Below are 12,839 nucleotides of genomic sequence, written 5' to 3' on the forward strand. Positions count from 1 at the left end.
GGAGCGGTGCCCCCGCAAGCCTGTGAGGTACCAAGTATCTGGGTATACGGCAGGTGCTAAGCAAAGGTTAGTCCTGTTCCCAGCCCCAAAGCCAGTTCTCCTTGGCTTTGTGTTACCAATCTGCTCCACTAGAAATTCTGCTCTGTGAGATAGCACATTTGAACTGTCTGCACACACCAGGGGCACTAAAAGGTGTTAGTTTACTTCCCCGTTTCCATCAGGCTGTGAGCGCCATGAGGGAAAAGGGGCCTTGTACCGACCAGGCACTGGGAAGGCTCTCTGCACAGGTATGTGTCACAGTGACACACGCCATCATTAATGGCAATGACACAGAGCGGGACTGCCACTGCCTGCCGAGACAAATGGAAAGCACTTACATGCGGGGCTTGGGTTCTCTTAACTGCTCAGGACCTCACTGGTCTAAGCAACCAACACCAAAAGAAACAAACGATGGTGGCTACAAGGCAAGTTCAAGTGTGCTGCCCCCTTAAGCTCTCGGTCCAAAACTGCCAGCCCTCGGTAGATGCCAACACAAAACTGAGTCAGAAGGACCCTGTCTCTTGAGAAGAGTCATGATACTCAGTTGTCCCAACTTGGGGCTCAAAGATAAGGTCCCTTCTTTTTGGAGTAATCCCTGGTTCAGCTGGGCTTGCTCCCACTCACCTGCCTTCCAGTTACAAAGACTAGTGCCAAAGGAGGGTGAGGGACCACCAGAGCTGGTCTTGCCATCCTGCTCGAGCTTCTTCCTAGACAGCATTCCCAGTCCAGCAGCTCCCGAGGTGTCCACAGCCCAGGCATCCCGCCACGGTTCCCAGCTGCTCAACCTCTCACCCGGGAGAGCACAGTGAATCTGTTTTCCCTTATTTTACACACTAAGGTGCTGAGTTTGGTTGTGATAAAGACCCTATGGCTTGCAACACCTAAAACATTTACTATCTGGTCTTTTCTGAATAAGTGTGCCAGCCCCTGTCCCAGCGGGCGGGCCCAGGTAATTACCAAGTCCTGGCATGCTAGCTCTGCCTCTATCTGCCGTTTTCTCTCCTACTCAGGAAGGCATGGCAGAGTGCAAGCGAAAATCTACTCTAATTGATTTTTAGGCCATTCATTATTTTCAGTATTTTTAGTGTGGTTAGTAACTGGAATACACCTCACAAGTGATCATAACCCATAGTAGGACATGACATCACGGTTGAGAATCAGCACTCCCATCCGTCACAGGCAGCCACTCTGCCACCCCCAGGAGAGGTCACCAACCGCGGGCAGCCAGCTCTTGAAAGGCTGAGCATGTTGACCTGTAAACTAGACCTACTAAAAGCCCATCCCGAGAGGGTTTACTAAGTCACCAGGCCCCCAGCTAATGGGCATTCTGACAGCCTCTGCCTCACTTCTAGAGCCACCACTAGCCCTTATGGTATCTTATGGTAATTAGAAAAAAGGGATCCCTCCCTTCTACCTGCTGGAAACTTGCCATAATATTTTTCTTTTGTTCCAATAAGATGCTTCACTGACATCTGATAGAGTGCGGTAATACACATACAAAGCTATGGTGTCTATGGTATGAAATGGTACCCCCACCCCCGATCCGGTAGAGTTGCTCACTGCGCAACCTGCATGAGTGTACACATTCACCCTCTTCACCTCTGCTTGCCAGGATTCAAGGACCCCTCGTCCACCTCGGTGTCGTACTGGGTGCGGATGTCGTCTATGCAGCCATTGTCTCCAAAGCCCCCCCACTCCGTGTTGATACACATCTTCCCTTCGTCCCCCTCCACCAGCTCGATGTTCCTCATCTCCTCCATGTAGCACATGTTGCTGCCTGTTCCTAGGAAGAACAGTGAAGGGACTTTAGTCTGCAAAGACAGCGCCAGATCCCAGAGCGGCAACAGAGTGCAGTCAACAGGAATGTAGGCTTGGAGTCAGATACGACTGGGTGTGATTCCAGCTTTACTCTCACAGCTGGCTGACCTCAGACAAGTCTTGGAGTCTCAGTTTCTTCATCTGTAAAAAGGAAATAATACCTGCCCTATGGATTTGTTAAAAAGAAACACTGAGGTGATATTTGTAAGTTTCCTCCACATGGTAAGCATTCCATAAAGGGTACCAGCCATCTTCCTCCTCCCCTTTCTCCTCCTCCTCACCACTGTTAAGCTATAGGCACACAAGCTTCCAAGTAGTCATGGAATTAGCAGTCAGAGCTGGAAGGGACCAGGAGGAATCATCTGGTCTTGGATTCACAAACGCTTGGCATCTGTGAGCCACCCTCTTCCTCCTCGCCCCTGCCCTGGCCCCAGAACTATTGTTAACACAGTAGTCTCGGCAACTGTTATACTCAAACAAGCCTCACCTCTTTGCCCTGTTACATCTAGCCCAACCCCTGCCACAGATGAGGAAACTCAAGTCAGACAGAATAAGCAGCCTGCCCAAGCTCACAGAGTGGGTAAGAGACTGAGATGAAACTGTACCTGGCATCGAAGGTATCTCGGCATAGCCCTACCTCCTTGTTCCACCTGCTACTTACATTCAGGAAGCCCAGACAACCACATGGAACAACTTGGCCAGATTCTATCATTGCTTAGCCACCTGCCTGTCACCTGGAATGCCCTTCATCCTCATCTCCACCCATCCCCCACCTCAGAGAGAGTCATCCCCTGGAACCCACCCTGGGCCTTAATCACTGCCAGACTTCTCCCAAAGACCTGTGACATGCCTGTGTCACCTCAGGCTCTCTCTTTCCCACTTCTAAGTTTCTTTCCTACTCTTCCCCTTCCTGTGCACTCTGAGAACCAGAAGAATTCAGAGAACAGAGGAGGTGCACACTGGAGCCAGAGTGAAAATCTAGCTCCCTCAGCCCCAGGCCAACCTGATCCAACTGTGGTCTTCTTCCTCCCATGACAATCTACCCCAAGGCCCTAACTTGAAAATCCCTTCTTCATACGTAATTTTTCTTCCTCAATGGAAAGGAGGACCTTGGCTTAAGATCTTCATGGAGAAAGATGTTAAGTAAAGATTTAGAAAGTAGGCAACTGAGAATCCCAATCAACTTTTATCTCTGCCGTGGACAGAGCCTCTGTATGATGGAACAAGGCCCCCCAATTCTCACTATGTTAAAAGGGAATCTCGAAAGGACCAGATGGGATTAGGCCAAAGGGCTATGCCCGACCACATACCTGCAATCAGGCCAATTTCACAATTAGGATCTTCATAGCCACAGGTCATCAAGGTCCCCACCGTATCATTCACGATTGCAACTATATCTAGGTCAAACTCCTGCAAAAGAAGCAGCTCTACTGTAAGTAGAATGTGCACGCCAAACAGGGTTGGGGGGGGCACACCAGCCCAAGGTGAGCAGGGGCCAGAGTCACAGGGACTGGGCACAGGATGGCAGAGCAGAGGGGCTGGGGGAAGGGGCAAGGTCAGGCAAGAGCCTCAACACCATATCCTACATTTCTCCTCTTGATAGCTTCTCTGAGCATGTCCACCACGTCCTCCCCTTCACAGTCAGTGGCCTTGAAGCCTTTGGTCCAACCTATGAGTGTTCCCTGAAAGAAAGGAGGGGAAATGCATTTGAACAATAGTTTGCTAGGGCCACTGCACAGCGTCAGCATCCACCAGATCCAAGGCACTACGGCTGATTGCTAGTCAAGTGCAAGTGCGTGTGTTCTTGGCTCTGCCTCCACCTCCCAGCCCTAACCCTGGGCTCAGAGGTGTCACAGAGCACAAGGCTCAGACAAGGTCCACTGCTGAGTGGAATCATTGCAGAAACTCATACTGTATTCTGACCATGATGCCGCAGAACAAAAGCCTGGGATCACAGTGATCCCACTTCTAATTTAGTCAAGGACAGATGGAGATGTGATCAAAGGCAAAGTTGCAAAATGCTTATTAAAGCATGTTCCATAGTGAAAAACTAGAGGCATCCTATAATTCCAGCAATATGGTCTATCATCTTGTATATCAATATAGGATGTTATACACCCATCAAAAATCATGCTGTAGAAGAATGTTGGATGCTAGAGAAAGATGTTTACCATACACTGTTAAGTGCTAGCATATCAAACAAATACAGATAATGAATTATTCTGTTTTTATTTTAAAAATTACAGACATATACACTTGGATCTGGAGAAAGGTCTGGAATAATATATACAGCAAGGGGGTTGACAGTGGTTCCCTCTAGATGCAAGATTATGGGTGACTTTTAGTTTCTCCTTTTTGTTTGTCCATATTTTTTTATATTTCTAAAAGTAACATGTATAATTTTTTATAATACTGAGAAAGTAGTATTTTTAATTTTTAAGAGAAAGCCCAAAGTTACACTGTTAGCCTGAGGCAGGAGTTAGTCTGGCCCCAGACTCCACAGCCTAGAAAGCGGGGGCTGGGGTGAGGGCAGGCAGGGCTGGGGTGCCTAGGCCAGCAGAGGCCCTGGGACAGCGACCCCAGCCCCATGGCCAGATGCCACCTCACCTGAGGTCCAAAGCCAGCAAGGTCCAGTCCCTTCCTTTTCTCTAGCCCTTGGGAAACTGGGCCCCTAGCCCCTTTCCTGGTTGATATATGCCCAACTGAAAACCTCTCTCTCTTTTTTTTTTTTTTTGGAAACAGAGTCTTGCTCTGTCACCCTGTGTCACAGTACAGTGGTATTATCATAGCTCACAGCAACCTCAAACTCCTGGGCTCAAGCCATCCTCCTGCCTCAGCCTCCCAAGTAGCTGGGACTACAGGTGCGCACTACCACGCCCAGATAATTTTTCTATTTTTAGTAGAGATGGGGTCTCGCTCTTGCTCAGGCTGGTCTCAAACTCCTGAGCTCAAACGATCCTCCCGCCTTAGCCTTCCAGAGTGTGAGGATTACAGGCGTGAGCCACCGTGCCCAGCTCTCTCTTTGTTATTAATTGCAATTACACAAAAACAATATACTTTTGAAGTCTTCTCTATTTTCTCCTCAGCCATCAGTGGCTTTGCTTCCAGCTGTCCACTAGCCTCCCTCTCCCTCTTAACTGTGTCTTCACAGACCCGTTAGAACCACTGGCAGCAGAGGCCCGAGGCCCAGTGTCCTAGTCAGGAGCAGCAGCTGCGGCCTAGTGCCCAGTCAGGACCTCGGACAGCTGCACACGGCACCCACCTCCCCCCTTCCCCACAGCGTATTAATTATTAATGGCAGCAGCAACACAGGAAAGCATTACCAGTGTAAAAATTTAAAATGATACTGATAAGGATAAAGTTTCCTTTAACTTCCCATCCCCCAAATCTGAGAGGTAACTTCTATTACCAGCCTGATAGGAAACCTTCCAGACCTTTTTCTCTCCACTTACACATATTTTTAAGAAAATAAATTCACACTGTGTGTGAACTGCTGCAATTTGTTTTTCTCATTCAATCATGCATCTTCTAGACCTTTCCATGTTAGTTAATATGGACCTGCCACATTGCTTCACTGAGCAAAATATTCCTCAACTATAATTGCACAGAAATAAACAAATCCACAAAACACACCTATAAAATAAGTACTATTTTATTCTCATTTTCCAAATGAGAATAAAACACTCTGCAGGCCGGTGTCCAGGGTTGGAACCCTCCACCACCATTTACAGCTGTGGCAACATGAGCTACTTACGTAACCTCTCTGTGCCTCCATTTTTCTCAATTACAAAATGGTAGTTGATTAAAAATGGTGTTTAGCCATATCATGGGATATTATTCAGCCTTTAAAATGAAGGAACTTCTGACACATGCTACAACATGGAAGAACCTTGAGGACATTTTTTTTTTTTTTTGAGACAGAGTCTTGCTCTGTTGCCCGGACTAGAGTGTCATGGCATCAGCCTAGCTCACAGCAACCTCAAACTCCTGGGCTCAGGTGATCCTCCTGCCTCAGCCTCCCGAGTAGCTGGAACTACAGGCATGCACCATGCCCAGCTAATTTTTTCTATATGTATTTTTAGTTGTCTAGCTAATTTCTTTCTACTTTTTTTGGTAGAGACGGGGTCTCACTCTTGCTCAGGCTGGTCTTGAACTCCTGACCTCGAGCGATCCTCCCGCCTTGGCCTCCCAGAGTGCTAGGAGAGGACATTGTTATAATATTATGTTATAGGTAAGCCAGACACAGAAAGACAGATTCTGTATGATTCCACTTACATGAGATACCTGGAGTCATTGAATTCACAGAGCTAGACAGGAGAATGGTGGCTGCCACGGGCTGGAGGACGGGGGATGGGGAATCTGTGTTTAATGGCTACAGAGTTTCAGTTGAGAAGGATGAAAAAGTTCGGGAGATGGATGGTGGTGACGGTTGCACAATAGTGGAGTGTACTTAGTGCCACTGAACTATGCAATTTGAAAAATGGCTAGAGTGGTAAGTTTTATGTTATACATATTTCACCACAATAAGAAAATTGTAAAAACAAAAACAAAAAAAACCAGTGTGTTGGCTGGGTACGGAGGCTCACTCCTGTAATCCTAGCACTCTAGGAGGCTGAGGTGGAACGATCACCTGAGGTCAGGAGTTCGAGATCAGCCTGAGCAAGGGCGAGACCCCGTCTCTACTAAAAATAGAAAAAAAAATTAGCTGGGCATGGTGGCACATGCCTGTAGTCCCAGCTCCTTGGGAGGCTGAAGCAGGAGGATCGCTTGAGCCCAGGAGTCTGAGGTTGCTGTGAGCTAGGCTGACGCCATGGCACTCTAGTCCGGGCAACAGAGTGAGAGTCTGTCTCAAAAAAAAATAAATAAATAAATAAAATCAGTGTGTTCATCATGGGGACATTGAGTGGATTAGACAAAATCTTAATAAGTCTTTGGGGTTATTCTACTTACTATTGCCACGAGCTCTCTGGCTGCCTTGCTGTGCTGACCAGAGTTCTCTTTGTAAACTTAGGAAGTGGTTTTCTGCTTTGTGCCAGTTTTTGGAAGCCTGGTTGTTGTGAGTCTGTCAGAGAGAGTGCTCCCCTGCACAAGCTGGTGAATCTGTCTGCAACAGACTCACTGTGTGCCAGGCAGCGTGCTGTGCATTTTACACACAGACATGCTTTAGTGCATTTAATCCTCACCATTATCCTAACAAGGGTGACTTCCACTTTCACCAGTGAGGAAACCAACCTCCGAGACATGAAATGGCCACTCAATCTTACTCGGGTGGGAAGCAGGAGAGACAGATTGCAACCCAAGCAGCCTGTGACCACAGAGCCAAGCTCTTGACCACTGTGTTTCCCTACCTTGGGCAGGACACTGGGCCTCTCTGCTGCAGCCACATCTGGGCCTGCTCCTGAGCCACTCAGGAGGGGTGCATCTCTGCCCCGAGCCTGCTTAGGGGCTGCGCTGTGTGGGTGCTGGCAGAGACTGTACCCCGTCTCTGTCAACCTGCAGCACAGACAGCTCTGCCCCAGCCTCTCCCAAAGACCCAGCCTCACCCGCCCACTGTCAGCTCCGGGCCGAGGCCTCCATGACCCAGTGGTACCTACCCTGGGGAGTCTAAGAATGCAGCCTGGTGTCCAGTCCCCACTTTCTCAGCTCTACCTCTTGGTCAAGCTGGCTTAGCAAAAATACTATGTGCCCAGCAGACCTGAGTCTTAGATTCCCAATTAAAAACCTTTACTCCTTCATTGGACATAAAATTAACCCTGGGTGTTTTTATCCAAGAATTACAAGAAAGATCTTATAATAACTGTTTCCAAATTATTATGAACTATCTATTAAACATTATGCATGATGTTTTTTAATGTCAACTAAAGTGGCCACATGATCAATTCCTTCTGAGATGCTAACATCAGGAATGAAACGCATTTCTCATGCTGCACTGGTCAGCTTTCTTTCATCAGACACAGCAATCCTACAGCCTACTGGGTTTCCCCGTTTACACCAGCTGTCTAGGAACATGCAGGTAACACTTTTGCCCATTTGTTATAACTGGTCTTAACTGATCATTACCTCTTCCCATCTCTCCATAATATAATAAGACCTCTCTTTTATCAGCAGTATTATGCATGAGTCCCTTCGTTCCATACTACTCTAAATTCTTTCGTGAACTTCAATCCAAGCAAGAGTGAGAAATGGAACCTAATAAATAGAAAAAAATGAAGTGGTTGAAATTCTCTACCATGTGTCCCCAGCTGTCCTGAACCTGAGACCCCTATGGAAATGAAGAGTGACTCAGAGTTACCTTGAGATGCCCCTGGTGGAGGAAGGAAGCCCCCCGGGCTGGCTGTGAGCCTGGCGGGGCGCTTACCTTGTCGATGCTCGTCTGCCTGCAGGGAAAGGAGAACGTGAAGCCCAGAGGTAGCTGGGCTCCCTTGAGGCCCATGTAGTCCAGGAAGTCGGCGATGCACTGCACGATGTGGTCAAACAGCTGCAGGGAGAGAGCGGCATTCAGAGCAACCCGGCACTGATTCGGGGTGGCAGGCCGGCGCCCGTGGGCCACAGGAGCCCCAGCTGGCATTTACCTCCTCGCCAGTGCCCTGCATGATCTCCAGGGGGATGGCGAAGATCTTGTTGTACATTCGGACCGACCTCCGTCCACTTCTGATCTTCACCAGGAGGACCCGGAAGTTGGTTCCCCCCAGGTCCAGGGCGAGGAACTTTCCTTTCTCTGTGGTGGAGAAAGTGGGGGCTGCATTCCACCAGCAGGCACCAAGCAGGGACTCACGTCAGGCCACTGGGAGGAGGAGGAGATGCAGACCCAGACACTGCCCTCCTGGGGCTCACAGACCAGAGGGTCATGGAGGTCACCGTGCACAGCGTCAGGGCCCTGGGCAGCTGCCTCAGTCTGTCTGCAGCCAGATTGCTTTCGTGGCCTTCACTTTGGTAGCAAAGGCCCAGACACCACCTACACCATCGCCAGTGAGCTGCCATGAAAACAGCCCAGAACCGGGGTCCAGGGATCTGGGATTCCAAGCAATAGCTTTCTATCTTGAGCAAGAGGGGCAGGTTCTGTCCTTCCCCATCTGCAAAGTAAGGAGGTTGGACCTCCGAAGGCTCTTCCAGCTCTGGGCTCTGACGCTCTGACGCCCTTCTAGGGCGCCCCAGGTGACTGTGTTCAGGTGTAGGATATCTGCTAAAGGACATGCGTGATACTTATACTCGAGGAGCCTCCGAGAGTGAACCTGGGCCAGGCTACCCTGACTGCAAGGGGCTCTGGAAGGTGTTTCCATCCTGTCCGTCTGGCCTGGAGGAACTGTTCATTACAGGCATGAAATGATTCTTCCTGCCCCCCTCCCCTTACCCAGATCCCCACAGCACCGCCTGACAAATACGAAACCATACCAAGTCCTGCCTGTACGGTACGTACGGGCCACCGAGTGCAGTGCCTCTCCCCTCTCTGACAACTCGAGGCATCTGTCTGTTCTATAGAACCCTTCACCCTGCTGTCTGCCTCACTCACTCCGTTCTAGCCACACTGGTCTTTTTGCTATTCCTTGAATTTGCCAAAGACGTCACTCCCAGCCAGCTCTCTGACCCCTTACCCTGCTCTATTTTTCTTCATAGTGCCTGCCACGACCCGAGGTCTCATGGCACTCCCTTGTTCCCCGTCTGCCAACCCACAGACCATGAGCTCCCTGGGGGCAGGGCCTGCGTTTCCCTGCTCTGCTGCTGTGCCTGGACAGCGTGAGAGGGCCGAGGTGCTTAAGGAAACTCTGAGGAATGAAGGCAGAAGGAATAGAGATAAAATAGTGAATAATTGAAGAGTATCTTTTACTGTTCTCAGTTTTGTTTCCCATGTTGCCTCTGGAAAAGATCTCTGTTGTTAAGAGATCCAATGTCCAGCCGCGCGACCTTGAGTAGGCCATCTAACCTCTCTGAGCCTCAGTTTTGGCATCCATGAAATGGGAACCGTTCTCCCTTTAGTAACATACAAAGTGGTTGTGAGGCTGAAATGAAATTAAAGGTTCGAAAGCAAACGATAAGATGTAAACATTTTACTAAGGACATTATTTCTGGAAGAGGCTCACCAGCTGCAAAGAGGTAAAATAACTTGTCTAAAGAACTGACTCCACTACTTAGTGGCGGCTCTCGGCTGAGCACCAAGGACTAGAGGGATCAAGGGTTGGAAAAGTCAGGGGCAGAAGTGACGAGAGGAGAGGAAATGAGCCAAGCCCAGGAAACAGAGAAGCAGCAGGGTGACAGGCCCAGACAACAGCAGGTGTCTGGACGGGAGCTCCAGGGACAGGTGCTGGGTCTTCTGTCTGCTCACAGCGTGGGGTACACACACGTGACCTGACTTAGATATTTTTTCACTGCACATGCCTCGGATTAACCAAGGCCAACAGGTTCAGAAGTACTAACCTTCTGCCCTACTCTCCACAATCCATTACAGACATGAATCCAAGGCTCTAAAAACCAAAAACCTAACTGGCATTAAGCAGTTTTGACAATAGCTCTTCAGAGAAGGGGGCTGTGCCCGGCCCACCTGTGCCGTCTGGCATCCCGCAGACATAGGTGGGCAGCATCTTGACTGTGGCCAGCGGGTGGGTCTTCCTCTTCAGCCCGTACTCGAGCTCAGCCCGCATCTTGCCCTGCACGTCCACAAGCTGCTCTCGGGTCAGCTGGAACAGAGCCAGCACTTGGTCGATCCGCTTCCGCTGGGCCTGCACGCGGGAGGCCACCGCGGTCACCATGGCAGCCCCCTTGGTGCTGCCACTCTCCGACAGGAGGAAGCGGACATCACAGTTTGGGACCAGTTTTCTCACCACCTTGTGCAGGCGCTTTGGGTACCTGAAAGCAGGAGTGATGGCAAAACATTTAGCAATCATAAAGGCCAGGCTCCGCCAAGGGGACAGACTAGGGACGGCAGTGGGCCGGGTCCTGGAGGCCTGCCCGGCCAGAGCCCAGCCTTTATTTGCTGGGTGGTGGAGGGCAGGGCTGCTAGCAGGGGCTAACAGAGCTGGGCAGTGGAAGGGCACTTGGGAGGCTCAGGGAAGTGCCTAGTTCATCAACTGATATTTCAACCAGTAGGACGTGTCCATGCATAATGTATTAACTGAACATCATGTCTGTACGAAGGGAAGGATTTTCTTTCTCAGCTCTTTCCAGAGTGTAGCCACTTGATTCCAGTTCCACCTCTGTTGGCCAAAAAGGGGCTTTCTCTCTCTTTCCTTCTGGGAAATTTCCATTTCACTATGTCTCCTACCAGGATCCTTATGTGAACTTAGACACCTTGGCCATCCCTATCTTTCCTCATCTATGCCTAGCTGTACCTTACCGTCCAGTCTAACCACATAGTAGGTGTTCAATAAACAGTGCACAGATAAATGAATGGATGGATAGATGGATGGGCAGATGCATGGATGGACAGCCTTCCTAATTGGGCAATTGACTTTAGCAGAATGTTTCTCTCTCTTTTTTCAACAGTGTCTCACTCTGTCACCCAGGCTGGAGTACAGTAGCATGATCATAGCTCACTGTAACCTTGAATTCCTGGGCTCAAGTGATCCTCCTGATTCAGCCTCCCAAGTAGCTGGGATGACAGGTGCACACCACCGTGCCCAGCTAATTTTTAAATTGTAGAGACAGGGGTCTCACTATGTTGCCCAGGCTGTTCTTGAACTCCTGGCATCAAGCCATCCTCCCAAAGCTCTGGGATTATAGGTGTGAGTCACCACATATGGCCAAACTATTTCTTTAAGAGTGATTCCCAAAAGCAACCCAGCCAGCTAGATGAATGCAGGCCCTGGATTCACCCTTTCCCTGGTAATCTCAGCGCCAACAAGAGGAGGTTGGTTCGGTATAAGCCGTATGGACCAGAGAGAACACTGGGACCCTGCTCTGGGGAGACTCATCCATGCGGCGTGGGCTGGCAGGTGGCACTCACTGAGGGTGTATCTTGTAGAGGGTTCCGTCCATGCCCACCGTGGTCCGGAGCCGCGCCAGCTTCTTGTTCTCCCGCAGGCGTGTGAGGATGGCCGCCAGGGCCGCAGCACAGAGGTTGGCCGAGCGGAAGGAGACGACAGTGCAGACGTGCTGGACGGCAATGCAGTCGGCCTCGGAGGGCTCCAGGCCCAGGTCCACCAGGATCTCCCTTGTATTGGCAAGGCCTTCTTTATACCTGCAGGGGACAGGAATGACAGGACCACACTTCTCCATCGCTTGAGTATCCTCCTGAGGGAACCAGCTTTCCCACCTCTCAGGATCGTGAAAATAAACAGGCTGGCACAGGGTAATAAAATAATAACAACATCAACATTGACAATAGCAGCCACCATTTACTGAGCACTCCCCCTGTGCCAGGTACTTGTCTAAGGATTCTCCATGTATTAATTCATTTAATCCTTGCAACAATCCTGGGGGAAGTACTGTCATTACCCTATTGTACAGATGAGGCATCTGAGGCACAGAGAGGGTAAGTAACTTGTCCATGGTCACACAGCTAGTAAGTGCTAGAGCCAAGATTTGAACTCAAGCAGTTAGATCATCGCATCCACACTTTTAACCACCCTCGCTATCATGTCTTTCACAGAAATTCCATCCTGCCAAGCTCTGCACAGACAGACTCCTGGAGTCAGTGCCCCTCTGCTGAGCTCAGAATCTAAACTGAGTACAAAGCTCAGGGCAATGCCAGGGTTTCTAAGCATGAGGAACAGGACCCCGAGTTGACTGGGGCCAGCCGCCTTCACCAGCCAGCCAGCTCCCCATTCCAGGGACCTGTGCATAGGCCTCCAATCTCCAGACCCAGAGCCAGTCCCCGCCGGAAGCAGATGGAGAAGGCTCTGTGATAGCAGGAGTTCCTAGCTTGGATTCCACACCCGGGCTTTAAGGGGCCCACACATGCCCTATATCATAAGCAAAATTGTGTGCAAATGTGCATTTTGGGGGTGAAGGTCCAGAGCCTGAATAAAGTTCTCAAAAGGATCTGTGGC

At 49.9% G+C, this 12,839-nt stretch overlaps 1 protein-coding gene across 4 annotated transcripts in view; it reads right to left on the reverse strand.

Annotated features, from left to right (window-relative positions):
- HKDC1 (hexokinase domain containing 1) overlaps nucleotides 1–12,839 on the reverse strand; it is a 44,834-nt gene that overhangs the window by 8,829 nt on the left and 23,166 nt on the right. For all 4 annotated transcript variants that reach the window (XM_069461215.1, XM_069461217.1, XM_069461214.1 and 1 more), the window contains 7 exons: nucleotides 11,795–12,028; nucleotides 10,394–10,698; nucleotides 8,430–8,575; nucleotides 8,216–8,335; nucleotides 3,444–3,539; nucleotides 3,168–3,267; nucleotides 1,639–1,822 (listed from right to left, as the gene is read on the reverse strand). In XM_069461215.1, the coding sequence (XP_069317316.1) occupies nucleotides 1,639–1,822; nucleotides 3,168–3,267; nucleotides 3,444–3,539; nucleotides 8,216–8,335; nucleotides 8,430–8,575; nucleotides 10,394–10,698; nucleotides 11,795–12,028 (1,185 nt within the window). The remainder of the gene's footprint in view (nucleotides 1–1,638; nucleotides 1,823–3,167; nucleotides 3,268–3,443; nucleotides 3,540–8,215; nucleotides 8,336–8,429; nucleotides 8,576–10,393; nucleotides 10,699–11,794; nucleotides 12,029–12,839) is intronic.

This window comes from Eulemur rufifrons, chromosome 28 (assembly GCF_041146395.1).
Source record: "Eulemur rufifrons isolate Redbay chromosome 28, OSU_ERuf_1, whole genome shotgun sequence".
Lineage (NCBI taxonomy): Eukaryota > Metazoa > Chordata > Mammalia > Primates > Lemuridae > Eulemur > Eulemur rufifrons.